Genomic DNA, 22,498 nt, shown 5'->3' on the forward strand with positions numbered 1-22,498 from the left:
ACCAGCTTTGGGTTTCTTGTTACCCTGGCTGGTGTGTTTTTCTGGAAGAGTTTTGGGGAGATCCAGAAACTATGCTGTTGATGTGATGCTAATACCTAACTCTGAATATCTTTTAATGTTATTAATGGTGCCCTTTGTTGTACACAAATTTTAAATTTTAATGCAAACTGAACAATCTGCCTGATTGTATGATCTGCTTTTCCTAGTGGTGCCCTGTTACCATGCTATAAGCATGAAGAAGACCCTTAGTGACCTCTCCCTGCCAATTACAAGTGTCTTATATTTTTATCTCCCCACCTCAAAAAAGCCCTTCATTGGCCAGGCATGGTGGCTCATGCCTGTAATTCCAGCACTTTGGGAGGCCGAGACGGATGGATCACGGGGTCAAGAGATGGAGACCATCCTGGCCAACATGGTGAAACCCCGTCTTTACTAAAAATACAAAAATTAGCTGGGCGTGGTGTCACGCGTCTGTAGTCCCAGCTACTCAAGAGGCTGAGGCAGGAGGATCAATTGAACCTGGGAGGCAGAGGTTGCAGTGAGCTGAGATCACGCCACTGCACTCCAGCCTGGCAACAGAGCGAGACTGTCTCAAAAGACAAACACAAAAAACAAACAGAAACCCTTCATTGTCTTCAGTATTGCCCCTCATAGATTCTTTTTTTTTTTTTTTTGAGATGGAGTCTCGCTCTGTTGCCAGGCTGGAATGCAATGGTGTGATCTCAGCTCACTGCAACCTCTGTCTCCCAGGTTCAAGAGATTTTCCTGTCTCAGCCTTCCAAGTAGCTGGGCGACAGGTGTGCATCACCACAGCCAGCTAATTTTTGTATTTTTAGTAGGGATGGGGTTTCACCATGTTGCCCAGGATGGTCTCGATCTCTTGACCCTGTGATCTACCCCACCTCAGCCTCCCAAAGTGCTGGGATTATAGGCGTGAGCCACCATGCCTGGCCCCCTCATACTATATTTTAAAGTTTAAAACTAAAGCAATTGCTTTTAATATTTTGTTTTAATTCCAGTTACTTTTCTCAAATGAAAGCTTACACAGAAACTCAAAATGAAAAATCACAACTATCCAGCTTTGGCACTCTTTCCCCTCTCGGGCCTACGTTTTTCCCAGAATCTTTGGCACTTAGTTTGAAAATCACCAAGCTATAAAGCAAGCAACCTCTGCATTTTAAGTGAAGAATTATGGCTCAGAAACGGAAGAAAACCACACTGCTTATTTTAAGGCTCAATCCCAGAATAATGATTCCAGATCTAGGGTGAGAACTGGGCATTTGTATTTTGTTAACACTCTCTAGGTGACTTTAATGCATAGCTGAGTTTGAGAACCATCACACTAGACATATGCTGCCCAATATGGTAGCCACCAGCCACACATGACTAAACTTAAATTAACTAAAAAACTAAAAATTCAGGCCCTCAGTTGCACTGGCCACATCTGAAGTGTTCAATAACCACATGAGAATAGTGACTGCCATTCTGTATTGTAAATACAGAACATTTCTATCATTTCAAAACTCTTCTGGATAGTGCTGCTCTAGACAGCTGTCTCCATGTTAGGGTATGCATACTGAAAAGGATGCAGTTTGGATTGGAAGATATTTAAATATATACTGCTATTTTTAACTGATTTTTAAATCTCCTTTTTAAAGCTATGTTTTATAATTTGCATAATGTATTAGTAAAGCACTGCATAGATAGAAAATAAAATATATGTACATGTATATTTATTTGGTATGTACGCTTAAAAACTATTTATCTATGAAGTATATGGCTAAAAAGTTTGGAGACCCATGTAAACTAAACACTTAGGTTTTTTAAAACATTTGCCTGGGCTGACAAAGGTTCCAACTAGAGAGCCTTTCTAGGCACAGAATTTTTATACTTCAAACCCAAATACCCAAACATGAGAAGTCCCTTTTTTTCTTTTTAAATATACACATATAAGATATTTTATTTTAAAAAGCACAAGAACATTATACAAGTTTTAAATTTACATTTTTGCAATAAAAGTTATCAATATATGCATTATTTGCGTAACTTCATCATGGATGGAATTTGAATCAGTGGTATAAACATGTTGCAGTCACTAAATATAGATCATCATCACAGTGAACCAAAATGCATAGTTGTTATGAAATGACAAATGACCACTAAAAGGTGAACTCACAGCCCATACATCAATATAATAAATTAATTATACAGATATATTTTTCACCATATCATTAAAATTCTTGCCAGCCCCTCACCAAACATTAGAAAAACACAGTTTTGGAGCCATCCTGTTGAACCAGTGCCTTCACATACTACACTAAAGAAATAAAGTGACTAAATTGCTTGTTTGTAAGTAAACTTCATAAGCATAATTGTTTGCAATGATTAAGGTAAATCATAGGACATTTGAACATAATGAGAAATCCCTTGGGCTTGGGGCAGCATTGAGACATATGTTCATCTACAGTGCAAAAATCAGAATAATCTCAATCAGTAGAACGCAAGATGAAATGGGTTCTTTGGCAGTAAAGGCTGGCTGGCTATTGCCAGATAGTCCCTCTGACCTCTTTGAGAGCTTAACTCCAGAATTTATTAAGTGAATATAAAAAAGACTAAAAATAAAGTCAGTTTATCTTTGCTAAACTGGGGCCAATCAATTAGGGCAGAAGTCAGTATCTTCTGTTTCCTATTCCAGCCCAGATTTCCCAAACAGTCCACTCAATAAAATTACATAAGAAACAAACACATGTTCAAATTATTTAATCATTCTGGCAAATCTGACAAATAACTGAATTTCCTGATCCTTACCTGTTATTGTTACAAACTGTACACTAGAGATGTATCTATTTATCCTGATACCTTCTGAATTATAATTATTCAAGTGGAAAATCATGATTGTGATTCTGACACCTGCTCATGCCAATCCCTTACTGCAAAATCCACTTTTTCGTACATAAAAGTACCAAAAAAAAAAAAAAAATCTAGCCCCAAATGTGCATCACTAATCACTTAGCAAATACATTTTTACTTGCTTGTCTTTGCTGAGCAAAAAGAAGGTAGGAAAACATTTACACACATACATAAGACGCTAGTAGTCAAGGGCAAAATAAGATACAGTCTTTAAATGTATCTTTCAAGCTTCTAACATTACCCCAGAAACAACACAAGTTAAAATGGAAGGTTTCCATTTATCTTCTGTCTGCTGTTTAATGTCACAATTTCTTGATACAAAAAACTAAAGCCATGAACCAAGAAGTCTATGCACAAATTGAGGAGAGCTCTATTATTTATTAAACAAGATAGCTCAACTGCAGCATGTTATAACAGGACACAGATTACTGATCACATGGCTTTTTTTTGGTGGTTTGTACTAGTCATAAAACCAAAGTTTATGAAAAGGTTGCACACAGACAACATCAAGGATTTGTCTTTTACAAAGATGTAGAGGATTGTGGAATTGGCTTAAATCTGACTGTTCTAAATTACAGTTGTCATGATCCATTCATTGGGAGAATTTTCTTATCTTCATTCTACAAATAGTTTACATCAAAATTACAAGAGGTTTCTTAGAGTCAAATAGGATGGAGCCACAATCTCCTTGTAGAATGAGATTTGCCTTTGGAAAATGTCAAGTATTATTTCAAAACTCAACAAAGCTACTTGTAGTCAGAGGTGAGAACTGTGAGCTCTTTTCACCATCAGGAATGAATAACAAATACATTATCCTAACTTCTCTTGTGGTTTACATTGAGAAAAAAGCTTTTCCACATTGGCAGAAATCACACTCTGTCCATATAGAGATTTAGTTTAATTTGTGGTGACAGCAGCAGGTGGCACATTAGGGGTATTTCCTTAAAAGAGAAATAATAAAAAATATATTTTTGGAATCTTTTTCAATTCAAGTATATTGTATGGTTTCTGCAACTCTCCTTAGTCTTGCAAGGAGGACTATCACAGATTATTAGAATATTGTCAGTGATCCAATGTTAGCTGAACCTGAGGGGAAAATACCAAATACAAAATTGCAGGAAAGTTAACCAACATATAAAAACATCCACAATTGTTTGATGTGATTTCATCCACCAAGTGGATGAAATGAAATGAGACAAATTATGAAGGGGAATAAACTTCCTGGAAATACTAGCAGAATCAGACCCTTGGGGTGAACAAGCATTTCTTTCATGTTCTACAACACAAAACAGATTAATCTATGTCCTTTTTTCCCCTTGAAGCATATGTTTGCTAATTGAAAGCAATACTCCATTAAGGAATATTTTATTGATGTAAGTGAATCTAGACATGGAACAAAAGACACTCAATACTTCCCAACCCTCAGAAAGTTTTCCATAATTTTCAATCAGTCTTTATTACTGTCGTCATTTGTGATTATCTTGAAGCAGAGTTGGAGCTCACAGTAACTGCCAGTTGAATCCAAATAACATCTGATTAGTCTCTTGGCTCCTAGCAATCTCTTCTATAATGCAGTGTTGTTGCCAGACCAAATGGAGCTTCCGATACCGCTCACGAGATAAATGAAGGGGATTGCCCCTCCTATAGGGAAAAAAGAAAAAACAACAAGTCAGTTTGAATCTAGTAACTGGACACATCTTTACTGTCTAAATTCATATGCACTCGAGATGTTCTTGGAGCTGGGAGAATTCCCTAGCACAGGGCTTAAAAAGGGGTATTTTCCCTTTACCACTGATCACTAAGAACTTGACAGGTTACTTAGCTAATAAAGCAGAAATGTACTCCTTGAGTATTCATAAAATAGGTCAAGTATACTATGACACTATGGGACCTCATTTAAATAGGTTTATAACTTGAAGCAGCACTATTTTTTTTTGGTGGTTAGCCTGAATAGCTTTTTGACTTCACATTGTTATCTAGCTTCAATTTATGATCTTTGTGCAGTAGAGGTTAGGTCTGACATATAACACTAGGCCCTAAAATTATATTTTCTACTCAGAGATATTTGGTTGTAACTGTCCTTATGACAAATTGGATGGTTATTAGCAAATAATTAGTAAATATTTAAATAAAATAACTATACTTCAATACTAGAGTTGCACAGTTTTTAACACTGTATAACAGCTAATCCAAAAATGACTTAAATCTGGCTGTTGCCAATAATGAAGGACTATGAGATCCTCATTCCTTGAGACATTCAAGTGCCTCAGCAGGTTGGGAATTTTTAAACTGCCAAATTAATTTTAAAACTCTGCTTTGTACCCTTGTGGAACAACTAAGATCATTCTCAGTCATTAACTTTCACCACTCAGCTTTTCTCCCTAAACCTAAAGACAGATCAAATGCTATCCCAATAAAAACAAAGCTCCATATGATCTGAGGTCCCAAGCCCCATCTAATAAGCCTATTCATTCTGAGCAATATTTCAAAGGAACAAAATTTCAGTGAAACAACAAGAGTTTATTGTAAGGAGGTCTCATCTTTATCTGTATGTACTTTTGAAATCATTGTCAGTTTCCTCATTTTCAGAAACCATCAGTAGGACCCCAGTTCCTACCACCAGGGAAGGATACAGAAAAGTTCAGGATTCTAAACATTTTGCTAATGCTCAGAAGTAAAGAAGACTGATATAGCTGGCTAATAAAAAGTTCCAGCTGGGTGCGGTGGCTCATGCCTGTAATCTCAGCACTTTGGGAGGCCAAGGCGGGCAGATCACCTGAGGTCAGGAGTTTGACACTAGTCTGGCCAACATGGTGAAACCCTGTCTCTACTAAAAACACAAAAAAATTAGCCGGGTGTGGTGGAACCTGACTGTAGTCCCAGCTACTTGGGAGGCTGAGGCAGGAGAATCACTTAAACCCCGGAGGCAGAAGTTGTAGTGAACTGAGTTTGCGCCACTGCACTCCAGCCTGGGTGACAGAGTGAGACTCCAACTAAAAAAAAAAAAAAGTTTGAAGTATTGCAATGGAAACAATATCTCTAAACCAAACATCATCACTGGACACTACAAATGGACACTACAAATTTATACTATCAGTGTCAATCCTTTTAGGGAATTCTGAAGAAAGGTTGATTCAAATAATAGAACACTGAAACATTAGGATGGCTGGTGTCTTTAAAAATTTTGGAGAAATAGTACCTTCAAATTTTGGAGAGGCACACAGTTGTTGAAAATTACATGCTAAAGAATGACATTATATTTAATATTTTAAATTTGAAGTTATTTAAAAAGTAGTTCTTGGCCAGGCGTGGTGCCTCATGCCAGTAATCCTAGCACTTTTGGAGGCTGAGGTGGGTGGATCACTTGAGGTCAGGAGTTCCAGACTAGTCTGACCAACATGGTGAAACCCAGTCTTTACTAAAAATACAAAAATCAGTCAGGTGTGGTGACGTGCCTATAGTCCCATCTACTCAGGAGGCTGAGGCAGGAGAATCACTTGAACTTGGGAGGTGGAGGTTGCAGTGAGCTGAGATAGTGCCACTACACTCCAGCCTGGGTGACAAAAGGAGACTCTGTCTCCAAAAATAAGTAAATAAAAAATAAAAATAAAAAATGGCTCTCAATTATTTTATTTTTTTTTTGGAGACAGAATCTCCCTCTGTTGCCCAGGCTGGAGTGCAGTAGCACGATCTTGGCTCACTGCAACCTCCTGAGTTCAAGTGATTCTCCTGCCTCAGCCTCCAGAGTAGCTTGGATTACAGGTGTGTGCCACCATGCCCAGCTAATTTTTCTATTTTTAGTAGAGATGGGGTTTCGCCATGTTGGCCAGGCTGTTATCAAATTCCTGGCCTGAAATGATCTGCCTGCCTCGGCCTCTCAAAGTACTGAGAATACAGGTATAAGCCATCACGTGTGGCCTCAATTGCCTTTTGTGATTAAAGAACTATCACCATTTATATACAATAATATGACTAAAATAGAAAACAAACAATACAAAAGGGAAATTATCAAAACCTTCCTATTATAAGAAAATCTTACTTCAGGCCAGGGTCTGTTTCTCCATATTCATCCAAGTAAGGAGCTGGATAGGCACAGCCTCTGGCTTTACCTTCAACCAGGACCACTCTGCATTCTCTGATTCTGAAGGAGAAAACCAACAGGAAATATGATTAAGTGTATGTGTGCAAATGATAGGCACTGCATCAATGTTAATCTAGAGAAAAGACATGGCCAGTATCTGTTAGAAATTCAGTATAAAGACAATACAAACATAGACAAATAGACTATATTATGTTTTGTCTAAATATAAGAAAACACATATTGCTATTTTTGTTCAGGTTATAGAAAAGGAGGAGGGGATCTGATGAAATGAGATCAGTGATACGGACTGAATCTGCTGAAGGGAGGGAGAGAGCTGTCCTACTTCAGCCACAGATACCCTGAAAAATGGTGGCTGGGGTTGTTTCTATTCTAATTCCTGACATAACCTGGAGAGAGGAGGGAACCTAACAGAAGAACAGAGTCAAATCTCCTAGTCTGATAACCTCAAGCCAGACAGAATATCAACTAGGGAAGCATAAAGGCTTTTCTGGTTAGAGCTGGCCTGAAACACTGCAGATTAGAAAGAGCTACTGCCACTCTGAAGGCACTTGGGACTCTTTTTTATGTCTCCTGGGAAACAGACATAAAAAAGGCTTGTGTACACATGTACAGGGTATAAGTACTATACAGAGAAATTATGAAATAAACAGCTGGGATTAGGTAGTGGGTTTACTTGCTGTGGGTTCCCTAAAAATAGGTGTTTCGGTTTGGCTTCCATACATTCTTTCCCCTTGGTTCAAAAGATGTCTATGAGTAATGATTACATATTTCACAGTTAGAAAGACATTTGGATTTATGTAACAGAAACTGTGTTACATGGGGAGAGTGAAAAAAAAAAGCATACATATCCATTTTGAATTTTATTTCTTTTCAGTCAACTTAAACTCTTCTTTCATAAATATAAGTGACTGTTTTTCTTTTTTTCATTCAAGACGGAGTTTTGCTCTGTCACCTAGGCTGGAGTACAGTGGTGTGATCACAGCTCACTGCAACTTCCGCCTCCCAGGTTCAAGCAATTCTCCTGCCTCAGCCTCCTAAGTAGCTGGGATTAGAGTCATGTGCCGCCACACCCAGCTAATTTTTGTATTCTTAGTAGAGATGGGGTTTCACTACATTGGCCAGGCTGGTCTCGAACTCTCGACTTCGTGATCTGCCTGCCTTGGCCTCAAGTGCAATCCCAAAGTGCTGGGATTACAGGTGTGAGCCACCATACCCAGACATAAGGGACTATTTTTCTATTCTCAGTCTTTTGGTGAAAGACCAGGAGAAATGGTGGGTTGACAGACAAAATTATCAAAGGACAACCTAAAGTAACAATTTACAATGTACTTTATTTTTTGCTACAGGATCTTGCTCTGTCGCCCAGGCTAGAGTGCAATGGCATGATCATGGCTTACTGCAGCCTCAAACTCCCAGTCTCAAGCAATCCATCCACCTTAGCTTCCCAAGTAGCTGGGACTACCATCACGTACCACCATAGCTGGCTAATTTTTTATAGAGATGAGGTCTCACCATGTTGCCCAGGCTGATCTTAAACTCCTGACTTCAAGTGGTCCTCTTGCCTCAGCCTCCCAAAGTGCTGGGATTATAAGCATAGATCACTGTGCCTGGCCTACATGTACTTTTTATTTCTTTATATTTTTATTTATTTTAAAGAGCCCATCTTCCAGGAAGAGTCCTTTTTATTTTATTTATTTATTTATTTATTTATTTTTTTTTAAAAGAGACGGGGTTTCACCATGTTGGCCAGGCTGGTCCTGAACTCCTGACCTCAGGTGATCCACCGGCATCGGCCTCCCAAAGTGCTGTGATTACAGGAGTGAGCCACTGCGCCCAGTCAGTACTTTTTAAATGTAAGTTTTAGGACTACAAGTTCTTTCATTACACCTGAGTATTATATTAAAAGACCAGAGTAATTAATACAAACTCTATCCTATTTAAGATTTTCCACAAATAATGGAAATGTGAACAGAAATCTATTCTTCTTTCACTATTTTTCCCACAGTATCTTCTCAAATGCAATTTCTTTTTTTTTTTTTAAAGACGGGGTTTCACCATGTTGGTCAGTCTGGTCTTGAAGTCCCAACCTCAGGTGATCCGCCTGCCTTGGCCTCCAAAGTGCTTGGATTACAGGCGTGAGCCACCACGCCTGGCCTCAAATGCAATTTCATGTGAATAACAGGTTAATACTCTAATTTCTGACTGATCATTTGCTATCAACACACTGTCCCACCATAGTGATCCCCAGATTGGATCCAAATTCCTTAAGTGCATCATGAAGCTTCTAGAACACTCACTACTCACTTTAGGAAAATACAGACGCCGGCACCACAGTGAAGCGCGTGAAAAATGCAAGCTCCAACCTCTTCCCCATTCACGATTTCTTGGCAGCAAATGTTCTGAGAACATAATATGGCCCCACAGAAAAGACAGAGGACAGGATGCTTTCGCTCATCATCTGAAGATCGTGGGCACCTTCAAAAGGGAAGAAAACATTTAGAAAACAGTGGAAAGACAAACAAAAAGAAAGAACCATATATCCTGTTAGCAATCAAACATGTTTTCATCACTGACCCCTTTCCAGCAAAGGAAGCTCTAAAACACAAGGAAACATTTAATTAGCTAATTCCTGTTTAATATGTGCCCTAACAGGGCTTCATGAAAAACCTTCCAATTAATCCACAGTAAGAAAATCTATATTACATAAATGGTGTCCTGATAATTCTCATAAAGTATGGTGGTTGAATATACCTTGTGAAGTCTTAAGAAGGAAAAAGTGATAGTGCTGACTTGCTTGAGTCAACTAGTGTTTTAAGATGAGACCATTTTACATAGTGGTATGACGGAGGCTTGCCACGATGCCCCTACACCAAGGGGGAAAATGGTTATCTTTTAAAAAGGAGTTTCCCATGCTCCTCCAATCTATGCTGTACACTGAACACAAAGGGAAATATCACATTCCTTAATTTGGGCAGTAGAAGACAAATGCAACCAAAGCAGAGATCCAACTAGGCCCACAGTGGCATCATAATAAAGAACATCAGAAAGAATCTCCAATAGGGTACCGACAGCTTTTTTTTCTGATTCCCAGTTTCTCAGACAGGATTAATAAAAAAAAACCAACCCAAAAACACCTTTGTCTTCATAGGAGCAGAGGACTCTGTGCATAAGATGAGAGGACTATTTTCACTTCCAGGAGGTTGCTCCAGAACATAATTATAGCCCTTTTTGGATAAAGCCAACATCTTCTTTCATCTTTAATACAGGATGGAGTCATTAGCCAGCCTACACAGGAAGAGTAGGGAGGCAGCCTAAAGTATAGCACTGAGCAGCCACCCTCCAACACTAGGGATGGCTCAGTCTTATGGAAACTGGTGGTGACAATAAAACTGGAAGACATCATAGGATTGATCTTCATTCTTATGTGAAACCTGTAAGTAGTAATATCACCCAGAAGGATCCTCCCCGTGAAGAATAAAGACCAGTACTCTCCTCATATCCTCCTAGAAGCCAGCAACTTGATATTCTTTTTTTTTTTTTTTTTTGAGACAGGGTCTGGCTCTGTCACCCAGGCTGGAATACAGTGGCATGATCACGGCTCACTGCTGCCTCAACCTCCTCGGCTCAAGTGATCTTCCCTCCTCAGCATCCCAAGTAGCTGAGACTACAGGCACATGCCACCACGGCTAGCTAATTATTTTATATTTTTTTGTAGCTACGGGGTCTCGCCATGGTGCCCAGGCTGGTCTTAAACTCCCGAGTTCAAGAGATTCACCCACCTCAGCTTCCCAAAGTGCTGGGGTTACAGACATGAGCCATCGTACTCTGCCAACCTTATCTTCTTAATGCCTGGAAGATAGTATCTATTCACCAAGCTTTTGTGGTAACGATGTAGCCCCAAGATTAGGAGAATTGCTGAATTTAGAGCTGGATGCAGTCTTTGAAATTAATTAGCTGTTTGAGGGTTGAAAGGTAAAGTGACCCAACCATTCCTTTAGATGACTGACTAGAAAGGGAGCTAGAACATGAAGGTCAATTTTATCCTGTAATAGTGGCTAGGGTGTGAGCTACTCAAGACCCTATTGGACCACTTAACTCCCCCAACTTCGTGGCTTAAAACAATGGTTATAATTAGATAAGATAATTTCCTGAGTCATTCTGCAGGGCAGTGATTCTCAGAGCGAGTCAAAGAGGGGCTCTTTAAGACCTCAAATGATCTTTTTTTTTTGAGACAGAGTCTTACTCTGTCACCCAGGCTGAAGTGCGGTGGAGTGATCTTAGCTGACTGCAACCTGTGCCTGCAGGTTCAAGTGATTCTCGTGCCTCAGCCTCCTGAGTAGCTGGGACTACTCAGTAGCATTCGCTAACACATCTGGCTAATTTTCTTTTTGTATTTTTACTAGAGACAGGATTTCACCACGTTGGCCAGGCTGGCCTTGAATTTTTGGCCTTAAGTGATCTGCCAACCTCAGCTTCCCAAAGTGTTGAGATTACAGGCGTGAGTCACTGCACCTAGCCTCAAAATAATCTTACACTGGCCGGGCGTGGTGGCTTGCGCCTGTAATCCCAGCACTTTGGGAGGCCAAGGGAGGTGGATCACAAGATCAGGAGTTCAAGACCGGCCCAGCCAAGAAGATGAAACCCTGTCCCTACTAAAAATACAAAAATTAGCTGGATATGCTGGCAGGTGCCTGTAATTCCAGCTACTCAGGAGGCTGAGGCAGAGAACTGCTTGAACCCAGAAGGTGGAAGTTGCAGTGAGCTGAGATTGTGCCACTGCACTCCAGCCTGGGTGACAGAGCAAGACGCTGCCTAAAAAAAGAAGAGAAAGAAAAAGAAAAAAAAAATCTTAAATTGCAATCCTTTTTTTTGGGCTCCTTAAAATCATGGCAAATTATTTAACATATAACTAAGGACTACTACATGAAAGCAGTTAATTATGGCTACTAACTGATATCCTTAAAACAAAATTTAAGAGTTATGTGTGTTTACTGAGATCTTGAATTAATTTAAGTATTTTATTAAGAAATCTGGCTGCTGCATAATGCTTAGTAACATTACAAAACTTTTTTTTTTTTTTTTTTTTGAGATTGGAGTTTCGTTCTTGTTGCCCAGGTTGGAGTGCAATGGCACTTTCTCGGCTCACTGCAACCTCCGCCTCCTGGGTTCAAGTGAGTCTCCTGTCTCAGCCTCCCAGGTAGCTGGGATTACAGGCATGTGCCACCATGCATGGCTTTTTTTTTTTTTTTTGTATTTTTAGTAGAGACAGGGTTTCACCATGTTGGCCAGGATGGTCTCAATCTCTTGACCTCATGATCCACCTGCCTCAGCCTCCCAAAGTGCTGGGATTACAGGCGTGAGCCACTGCACCTGGCAACATTACAAAACTCTTAAAGGAGCTTTGGAATTCCTGCAATTTGGAGAAAGGATGGTTAGGTACTAGTAAATCAACTGTCTTGAACAGACTTTGATTTTCAGGCTACTGATATTCTTGTCTTTTAATTACAAGTTACTACTCGTTTTATGTCATCATTATCAATGTGGTTTGTTATGGGAGGTGATATGATGCCTCCTGAGTGTCCAGAACACACAGTTATATCAGCAGAAGTTTTGGCTTAGTATTTTCAAGACATGATGCACTATCATTCAAATATGAAGTATTCACACCCCAAGCAGATGTGAATATAATTCCTCCATTCAGTGACATGATTCATGCTACTCAAATAACTTACAACATATTATAGCAAGGTAAGTATAAGATACAAAATTATTTTTAAGCTATAGGACATTATTTTATCATATAGACACATGTTTAGGTTTATGCTCTCTTACAGAAGTAACTAATAGGTAACACACACGGTGTTAATAATAAGTACTATATATTCTTAACTTGTCTATTTTGTTTTCACCAGTCTTGTTATCGTCTAATTCTTTTCCCACTTGAAATCATCAGTGAAAGGGGTGAAAGAGATAAAAATGTTTGGGAACCACTGCTTTAGAGTGGTTTTGATTGAGATGGGAGGTGAGGGAGATGGTGCTAAAAAAGCCTGAGGGGGTGTACTCCACTCTTCAAGTTTGAACCTGAGTCATGATGCTATTACCTGTTCTGATGTTTAATAGATTTCCATGTAAGACTTTGTTTAATAAGAGTTCTTGTGGCTTGGAAGAAAAAAAAGAAAGATTAAGGAGTGATATCATAGAAAATGGTAGGGTAGTGAGCTCCAGGCATCAGTCACTCTAATAAAACAACTATTAAGCCAGCAAGAACTGTCTGAAGCAACTTTTTATTTTTAAGACAGAGTATCCTCACTTAGTCACCCAGGCTGGAGTGCAGTGGCATGATCTCAGCTCACTGCAACTTCAGCCTCCTGGGTTCAAGTGATTCTCCTGCCTCAGCCTCCCCAGTATTTGGGATTACAGGTGCGCCCCACCATGCCCAGCTAATTTTTGTATTTTTAGTAGAGCCAGAGTTTCACCATGTTGGCCAGGCTGGCCTTGAACTCCTGACCTCAACTGAGCCACCCACACTGGCCTCCCAAAGCGCTGGGATTACAGGTGTGAGCCACCATGTCCGGCCTGAAGCAACTATTTTGGAACTCTGGAGCCTGGTCAAATACTTGCAGCATCCAGGGGAACGCTTGATAAAGGAAGAAGCTGGTAAATTTTGGTGAGTTTTGGCATTTTGTGTAGTGGTTAGCATCCTCTATCCCCCAACCCCACGCCAGGTAGCCATGGGGATGATGGCTTGTTTTTCTGGTGTGGCTTGCTTGTGCCAGCATAGACAATAGAGACCTCTCTTCCAAAAATTGAGGTTTTATGTTTAGATCTCTCAGGTGGTTCACTGAGGGGCTAGCAAGGATGTGAGAAAAAGGAGCCCTCACACATTGCTGGTTGGGACATAATGGTGCAACCACTGTGGAAAACAGTTTGACAGCTCTTCAAAAAGTTAAACACAGAATTACTGTATGACTCAGCAATTCTATTCCTGGGCATTTATCCTAAAGAAATGAAAATGTTATGTCCATAAAGAAACTTGTACATGAGTATTGTTTTTAGTAGCATTATCTGTAATAGTCAAAAGGAGGAAACAACCTAAAAGTCCATTTATGGATGAAGGAATAAACTAACTCTTATATATACATACAATGGAATATTATTTAGTCAAAAAAGGAAAAAAGTAATGACACATGCTACAACTTGGATAAATATTAAAAACATGCTAAGTGAAAGAAGCCAGACACAAAAGGTCACATACTGTATGATTCTTTTCATACAGTGTATCCAGAATAGGCAAATCCACAGAGACAGAAAGTAGATTACAGATTACCATGGGGTAGGGGATGAGGGGAACAGGAAGTGATTAGTGAATACAAGTGTTTCACTGGGGTGATGAAAAAGTTTGCAAACTAAAGAGGTTACGTAGTTGTACAATATTATGAATACATTAAATGCCACTGAACTGTACACTTTATCATGATTAACTGCATGTTATGTGGATTTCCCCTCAATTAAAAAATTGACAGTCGTTGTTTTGAAGGGCACTCAGAGGTCACCTTTAAAAAAGGAGGTTTGTGGCTCATGCCTGTAATCCCAACACTGTGGAAGGCCAAGGGCAGGAGGATCACTTGAGCCCGGGAGTTCAAGACTAGCCTGGGCAACATAACGAAATCTGATCTCTACTAAAAATAAAAAAATATATAGCAGGGCACAGTGGCGCCTGCCTGTAGTTTCACTACTTGGGAGGCTGGGGTGGGAAGAGCCCAGGAGTTTGAGGCTGCAGTGAGCTATGGTCACATCACTTCACTCCAGCCTGGGCGACAGAACAAGACCCTGTCTTTAAAAAATAAAAATTAAATAAAATAACAAAACAAACAAAACAACAACAAGAAAAAGTAAGTGTGTTAGTTATGGTGTATACCAACTGCAAGTTCAGAAAACGATTTAAAATTATACACATACATACACATACTCTCCTTACCTGAAATGAGAAGCTTGATTCAGAAGGCAGCTATAGTCATCAGGAAGTTCTATCAAACTATTTCTTTTTCTAGGGTACCTACAAATGTAATTTAAAAGGCAATTTTATTTTTGAATAAATAAGTCCAGATCAAAAACTGACCAAGGTGATAGAAAAAGAGTCTTAAAAATAACAAAAGGATACATATTTGTAATCCAAAGTAATTCCCATTATTGCTCGATCAAATCCAAACTTCTCAGCATAGAATTCCAAATTTTTCATAAGCTGGATTCCTTTCCAAACTTAACTTCCACTACTTCCTAGGACTAAACTGTTCTAGCTAGATTTCTATACTGTAAAGGAAAGTAACATAAAGTAGTAGAGTTAAGAACACAGCCTTTGAAATTAGACAGATCTGGTTACAAATCCTAAATTCTCTAATACTTCATAAGTCTTTGAACGTAAGCCTGTGTATGAAAGGAATCATACAGTATGTGACCTTTTGTGTCTGGCTTCTTTCACTTAGCATGTTTTTAATATTTATCCAAGTTGTAGCAAGTGACATTACTTTTTTCCTTTTTTGACTAAATAATATTCCACTGTATGTATATATAAGAGTTTGTTTATTCCTTCATCCACAGATGGACATTTAGGTTATTGCCTCCTTTTGACTATTACAGATAGTGCTACTAAAAAAAATGCTGTCTGTAAACTAGGGATAAAATATACCATACTGTAATCATGGGCCCACCATCAAATCAGGTTTTGGGGAAGGGAGGGAGAAAAAAATTACATTAAATGAACTGATCAGTTAAAAGGCTCATATTAAGAAATGTTAAATTAAATATGAATATTAGCATTAAGAAAACTTATAGAGCTGTTGAGGATTAAATGAGATACTGAGGTGAAACACAGTATACTTAGTACTTAATACATGCTTGCAAATGTTATTTGTTCCCACCAAACTAGATACAATAAAAGCCTTGCTTGCATGCCTTGCCGAAGATCATCTGAATAATGTGAAATTCTCTCCTCAAACCCGAATCAATCAATCGATTTATTTATTTATTTATTAGAGACAGAGTCTCACTCTATCCCCCAGGCTGGAGTGCAGTGGTGTGATCTTGGCTCACTGCAACATCAGCCTCCTAGGCTCAAGCAATTCTCATGCCTCAGGAGCTGAGATTACCGGCACCTGCCACCACGCCCAGCTAATTTTCGTATTTTTAGTTGAGACGGGGTTTCACCATGTTGGCCAGGCTGGTCTCGAACTCCTGACCTCAGGTTATCCGCATGCCTCAGCCTCCCAAAGTGCTGTGATTACAGGTGTCAGCCACCATGCCCAGCCCCCATCAATTTAAATTCTGTAATTCTTTTCATCTTCAACTCAGTTGTCTACATTTAGGGCAACTGAAACATTTATTTAGCAAAACCACTTTTTTTTTTTTTAGAGACAGGGTTCACTCTGTTGCCTAGGCTAGCCTTGAACTCCTGGGCTCAAGCAATATTCCTGTCTCAGCCTCCTCAGTAGTTGGGACTACAGGTGCATGCTAATGTACCTGGCTTAAATTTTACAATTCTTTCTATGCTCAGCTAAAAATGATCTCACAGACTAACCTTGCCTCATTAACTATCTTCCTTTTTAAATTTCTATAGCACTAATGATATATTCCATACATCATTATACTTTATAATGTCTTAAGTTTTATGTTCATAACTAGATTGTAGATTACTCATGATCAAAAGCTATGTTACTTCTTTTAAATTTTCCAGAGTATTTCAGTACCATGCTGGGGAAATAGCAGATGTATAAAAGGTATACATTGACGTGAAATAAAGGAAAAATTGGCCAGGAAAGGTGGCTCATGCTTGTAATCCCAGCACTACACGAGGCCGAGGCGGGATCACAAGGTCAGGAGTTCAAGACCAGCCTGGCCAACATGGTGAAACCCCGTCTCTACTAAAAATACAAAAAAAAAAAAAAAAAAAAATTAGCTGGTGTGATGGTGGGCGCCTGCAGTCCCAGCTATGCAGGAGGCTCAGGCAGGAGAATCACTTGAACCCGGGATGTGGAGGTTGCAGTGAGTCGAGATCATGCCACTACACTCCAGCCTGGGAGACAGAACAAGACTCCGTCTCAAAAAAAAAAAAAAAGTCCAAAAATATATATTCATATCTTAAACTTTTCTTTTCTCTCTACTTGAAGATCTTTCTTTTCTTAGTGATGTGACTCCTGCTACATCTGAGTACAGGGGCTGGATCTATTATTACTAAATCACTAAAGTTGTGTTACAAGTGAAAGCAGCAGATACACATTTACAGTGTAGGTGAAAGGAGTTCAGGGGTGAGGTAAGATGAGAAAAGAAGGAAATGTATACTGTCTCAATGTTTGCTTTATCCACAGAAAAATGCAGCTTTAATATTGGTATTTAAGGCCAGGAGTCAATTCCTCCACTTGTTTCCTGATGCAATTCAACTGAGTAAAATTAGACACTGTATACAATACCAATCAGTCCCTGGGAGGGGACACAAAGAAGATAACGTGCAGTTCTTATTGGTCAGTTATTCTGGGTGCAAACAAGTGGACACTTAGGAGAGAGACTATATTAGGGGAGGCTTCATGGAGGAGGTGCCATTTAAATTGGTATTTAAGAAAGAGGTAGATTTTGTGGCCAGGCATGGTGGCTCATGCCTGTAATCCCAGCACTTTGGGAGGCCGAGGCAGGCAAATTGCCGAGGTCAGGAGTTTGAGACCAGCCTGACCAACATGGTGAAACTCCTTTTCTACTAAAAATACAAAAAAATTAGCCAGGTATGGTGCCGAGTGCCTGTAATCCCAGCTACTCAGGAGGCTGAGAGAAGAGAATCGCTTGAACCCAGGAGGTGGAGGCTGCAGTGAGCCAAAATTGCACCTCGTCTGGAGGAGCAATTTCCAGCAAGACCCAGTCTGGGGGAAAAAAAAAAAAAAGAAAGAGGTAGATTTTGTTAGAGCCATAACTTAAAGGAGATAGGAGGGCTAAAGAAAAGTTTTTAGGGTAGTTTCTAAGGACATAGATATGGTTCTATTTATACCTTGCTTTATTCTAAAAAAAAACAAAAGTGGCTTTATAGAAATACTGTAACCCACTACCTTGTGAAGTTAACATACCAGCAGCTCCATGATGCCTCCTCCACCTTTGCCTTTTGACAGGCACATGCTATCTTAAAAAAGATTCTCTTGGCCGGGCGTGGTGGCTCACGCCTATAATCCCAGTACTTTGGGAGGCCAAGACAGGCGGATCACGAGGTCAAGAGATCGAGACCATCCTGCCCAACATGGTGAAACCCCGTCTCTACTAAAAATACAAAAATTAGCTGGGCATGGTGGTGCGTGCCTGTAGTATCAGCTACTCAGGAGGCTGAAGCAGGAGAATGGCTTGAACCCAGGAGACGAGGTTGCAGTGAGCTGAGATCACGCCACTGTTCTCTAGCCTGGTGCCTGGCAACAGAGCAAGACTCTGTCTCAAAAAAAAAAAAAAAAGATTCTCTCAAGAGGAACTGCTAGCTTCTACTAAGAGGAAAAGGACAGACACTCCAAGAAAAAAAACAATTGTGGGAAGAATCTGAATTCTGGCAAAGACCTAACAGAAATGCAGGAACACTGTATTGAGTGAGAATAAAGAAAGCAGTCTAGAAAGCATACTCAACAAACCAACTGCTTTAGGAATCACAACTTGTGGATGAGGGAGAAAGGATTAAGTAGTAAAACCAACCTGACCACGGTGTTTTTTTGCTTCAAACAGTTTATTAAGGCAGGATCTGTACACCACCTGTATGTGGAGCCAAGAGAAAAAAACAAATGGATTATCACAGCTTCAGTACATGATTTGTCCACAAGCCATTCTCTTCAATTCTTTCTGCCCCTTCTGTGTTCCCCTTTCTTTTTTTTTTTTTTTTTGAGATGGAGTTTTGCTCTTGTTGCCCAGGCTGGAGTGCAATGGTGATCTCTGCTCACTGTAATCTCCACCTCTCGGGTTCAAGTGATTCTCCTGCCTCAGCCTCCTCAGTAGCTGGGAATACAGGCACACACCACCATGCCTGGCTAATTTTTGTATTTTTTAGTAGAGACAGAACTTTCCCATGTTGGCCGGGCTGGTCTCGAACTCCTGACCTCAGGTGATCCGCCCGCCTTGGCCTCCCAAAGTGCTGAGATTACAGGCATGAGCCAGCGTGCCCGGCCCTATGTTCCTTTCTATATTTATTTTATTTTTATTTTTTGAGTTGGAGTCTTGCTCTGTCACCCAGGCTGGAGTGCCATGGCATAGTCTCAGCTCACTGCAACCTCTGTCTCCTGAGTTCAAGCAATTCTCCTGCCTCAGCCTTTCAGGCAGCTGGTCCACAGGTGTATGCCACTATACCCAGCTAATTTTTTTTTTTTTCTGTATTTTTAGTAGAGATGGGGTTTCACTATGTTAGCCAGGCTGGTCTCGAACTCCTGACCTCGTGATCCATCAGCCTCGGCTTCCCAAAGAGCTGGAATTATAGGCATGAGTCACTGTGTCTAGCCTTAATTTATCTTTTTATGTTTACCTTTTTATATTTATCATTTTGCCCCTTTTCTTCTCCCTTTCTTTTTTGTATCTAATTATTTTTCCTTCTCTTATTAATTTCTTTCTTAAAGGGTATATCAATCAAGGTCTTACTGGAAAAACAGATACCGTTCTAAGTATTTAAACAAGAGAGAATTTAACAGGAGTTAGTAATAAAAGTGATGGAAGGGCTGAGAAACCAATCATGAGACAAAAAGGCAAGGCAAACTAGAGATTACCACTCCCCTAGACTGGAGGAACAAAAGGAAACAGCGGTATCATGGAACCCAGAGGCTAGGGTCACTAGTGGATACTGGAATCACAGTAGGCTTGTCTGGTGGGAACTGGAGCCAGACAAGAGCTGCAATCACCGCCAGAGATACCCCACAAGATAGAGAGAGGCAGCCTGAACACTGGGGCTTCTCTTTTTCCTGACCTCCAAAATCCTGCTAGTGCTTCCTCTCCCACTGGCTGAACCCATATAGAAGCCAGCTGACAAGGCAGACTGAGAAATTCCCAGGGTCATTCTGCAACATAGGGCAGAGGATGAGGAAAGACTCTGAGAGAAGGAGGGTCTGGAAAGATACAGAGGGCAAGGACTTTCTGTTTCAAAGTGTGAATTTTTAATACTTGACTAAACTAGAACAGCAATCAAGACTTATCTACTCTAAGGATATAAAAGTAAAATTAGTTCAACCTACTGTAATTGTAGGAAAGCATGATATTGATTTTCTTAAACAATTCATTTTGATCATAGTAGAGATCAGAATATCTTGAGACAAATGAGGAAGCAAAGAAAAGAACCCAACACAGAGAACATACTACACAAGAAGGGTGGCACGAGTCAGAAGCCAACATTCACACACATACTGACCTGAGTATTGAAAGAAAAAAGATAATGATTAAAGAAAAAGGTAGAAAGCAAGGAGAATAAAGGAAATGATGGGCAAGGAAAGTAATACAGTGAGAACTGATTATAAAAATGATGGAAAATGGTGTAGGCAAAGATAGGGTAAGGAGATGGAGGTTAGGAGCGCTGACAATGAACAGGAGGGCCAGTAACTAATGGGGTAGAAAGTTTTTCTGAAAGAATGACACATTTCTCTCTCGGAAGTTTAATTGAAATTTTTTTTGATCTATCAAATGACCTTCCTTCTTTTCTCAGTCACCCTCCTGATACATGTGCTACCATGTGAGATATGCTCCTATTTTGGATACAGCTCCAATTTGGGTTCTTTTGATACTAATTGTGACTTTATGCCTGCTAGCAACATCTCTACCCCCCACCCCCAATTTAAAGCAGATGAGACACCAGCTGTGGGGAAAGTAAATTAAATGAATGGTAGTTATAGTGGAGGAAGCAGAAATTCCAACTGCCTATGGCTGTTGGTCTTATCCCAACTTCTTTTTTTTTTTTTTGAGACGGAGTCTCACTCTGTTGCCAGGCTGGAGTGCAGTGGTGCGATTTTGGCTCACTGCAACCTCTGCCTCCCGGGTTCAAGTGATTCTCCTGCCTCAGCCTCCTGAGTAGCTGGGCCTATTGGCACGAACCACCACGCCTGGCTAAGTTTTGTATTTTTAGTAGAGATGGGGTTTCACCATGTTGGCCAGGATGGTCTCAACCTCTTGACCTCGTGATCTGCCCACCTTGGTCTCCCAAAGTGCTGGGATTACAGGCATGAGCCACCGCACCTGGCCTCATCCCCACTTCTTAAGTGTGCAACTTAGGAATCTCCTATACTTTTGCCACACCTTTAATCAATGCTAATTGAACTAAAAGCTTAGCAGGTAATTGTAATTGTAAAATTTCAAATTGTATAGTAACGCAACAATGACATTTTACTCCCCACAGTACCTCTGGAGCAAGGGCCTTACAGTATCCCAATATTCCTGGAAGAGCAGGAATAAATTTGTAGGTAAAGACAGATAGCTACAAAGTGCACTGTACTCTCCTTCTGCAGAATCTGCAAGAGATTAAAAATACATTTAATAAGCACATTATTCTTACCTCATCAACCTGTTATTAAAATTTCTTCACTGTTTATACTCATTTCTATACTGTCCTTGTAGAAAGTATATTTCTTATTCTATAAAATCATAGATGGCAAATAAGTCACAGTGATTTTTAAAAACATAAATTGGACTGAGTTACTCTCCTGATCAGATGGCTCTAATGTGTAACCACACTTAGTATAAAATACAAGGTCCCTATCATGGTGCAAAGGCCCTGAGTGAGCTGCCCGATTACCTCTTAGACCTGTTACCCGCCCCTTAGGCTTCTGCTATACTCATATCTTTGCAAATCTTTGACTATGTCAAACAAAGCCTTGGGATTTATAACTTCTTCTACTTGGGAATATTCTTCCTTCAGCTGTCTGTCCAACTCAACCCTATCTATGCAGCTGTTTGTTCAATGTTGCCTCACAGAGAAGCATTCCATGAAAACTGTCTTGGAGAGTTCCCCATTCTGGCCCTAATACCCTCTATCCCTAAACTGCTTTATTCTGCCTTATAATATTTATCAGCATTTGACATTACCTTATATATATAATTCTCTATTTGTTTATAATTGGATTCCTCCCACTAAAAAGGACTTTATTTCACTCACAACTGTACTATAGCACCTATGAGATTAAATACATGACTTTTTTGTATGTGAGAAAACAACAGATCTGTACTGGCAATTACTTGAAATTTTATACAAGTCCATGAAAAACCTAGCTCAGATAAGCCCTACTGAACTGAGCTCAAGATAAACAAGTTGATAGCCAGTAACAGTAACCTAGTCAGCTTATTCTCAAAGGACAAAAGAAGAATCTGTGAGCAATTTTGGTGACTCTTCCAAAATCATAAACATTCTGAGTTTTACCCATACAAAGCCACAGGAAAGCTTCCCTACTTTGGTCTAAATACAGAGGGAAGTAAATGAGAAGGTGACCCTATTGCTTAAATATACATGGC

At 39.8% G+C, this 22,498-nt stretch overlaps 1 protein-coding gene across 2 annotated transcripts in view; it reads right to left on the reverse strand.

Annotated features, from left to right (window-relative positions):
• Positions 1-3,268: 3,268 nt before the first annotated feature.
• Positions 3,269-22,498, reverse strand: part of UBR1 (ubiquitin protein ligase E3 component n-recognin 1) — a 147,003-nt gene continuing 127,773 nt past the window's right edge. For both annotated transcript variants that reach the window (XM_012442285.3, XM_012442286.3), the window contains exons 42-47: positions 21,393-21,501; positions 18,722-18,778; positions 14,991-15,068; positions 9,317-9,487; positions 6,950-7,051; positions 3,269-4,551 (exon numbers count right to left, since the gene is read on the reverse strand). In XM_012442285.3, the coding sequence (XP_012297708.2) occupies positions 4,410-4,551; positions 6,950-7,051; positions 9,317-9,487; positions 14,991-15,068; positions 18,722-18,778; positions 21,393-21,501 (659 nt within the window). In that variant the 3' untranslated portion in view covers positions 3,269-4,409. The remainder of the gene's footprint in view (positions 4,552-6,949; positions 7,052-9,316; positions 9,488-14,990; positions 15,069-18,721; positions 18,779-21,392; positions 21,502-22,498) is intronic.

Source organism: Aotus nancymaae, unplaced genomic scaffold (assembly GCF_030222135.1).
Source record: "Aotus nancymaae isolate 86718 unplaced genomic scaffold, 86718_ANA_hifiasm-v0.15.2.pri h1tg000062l, whole genome shotgun sequence".
Taxonomy (NCBI): domain Eukaryota; kingdom Metazoa; phylum Chordata; class Mammalia; order Primates; family Aotidae; genus Aotus; species Aotus nancymaae.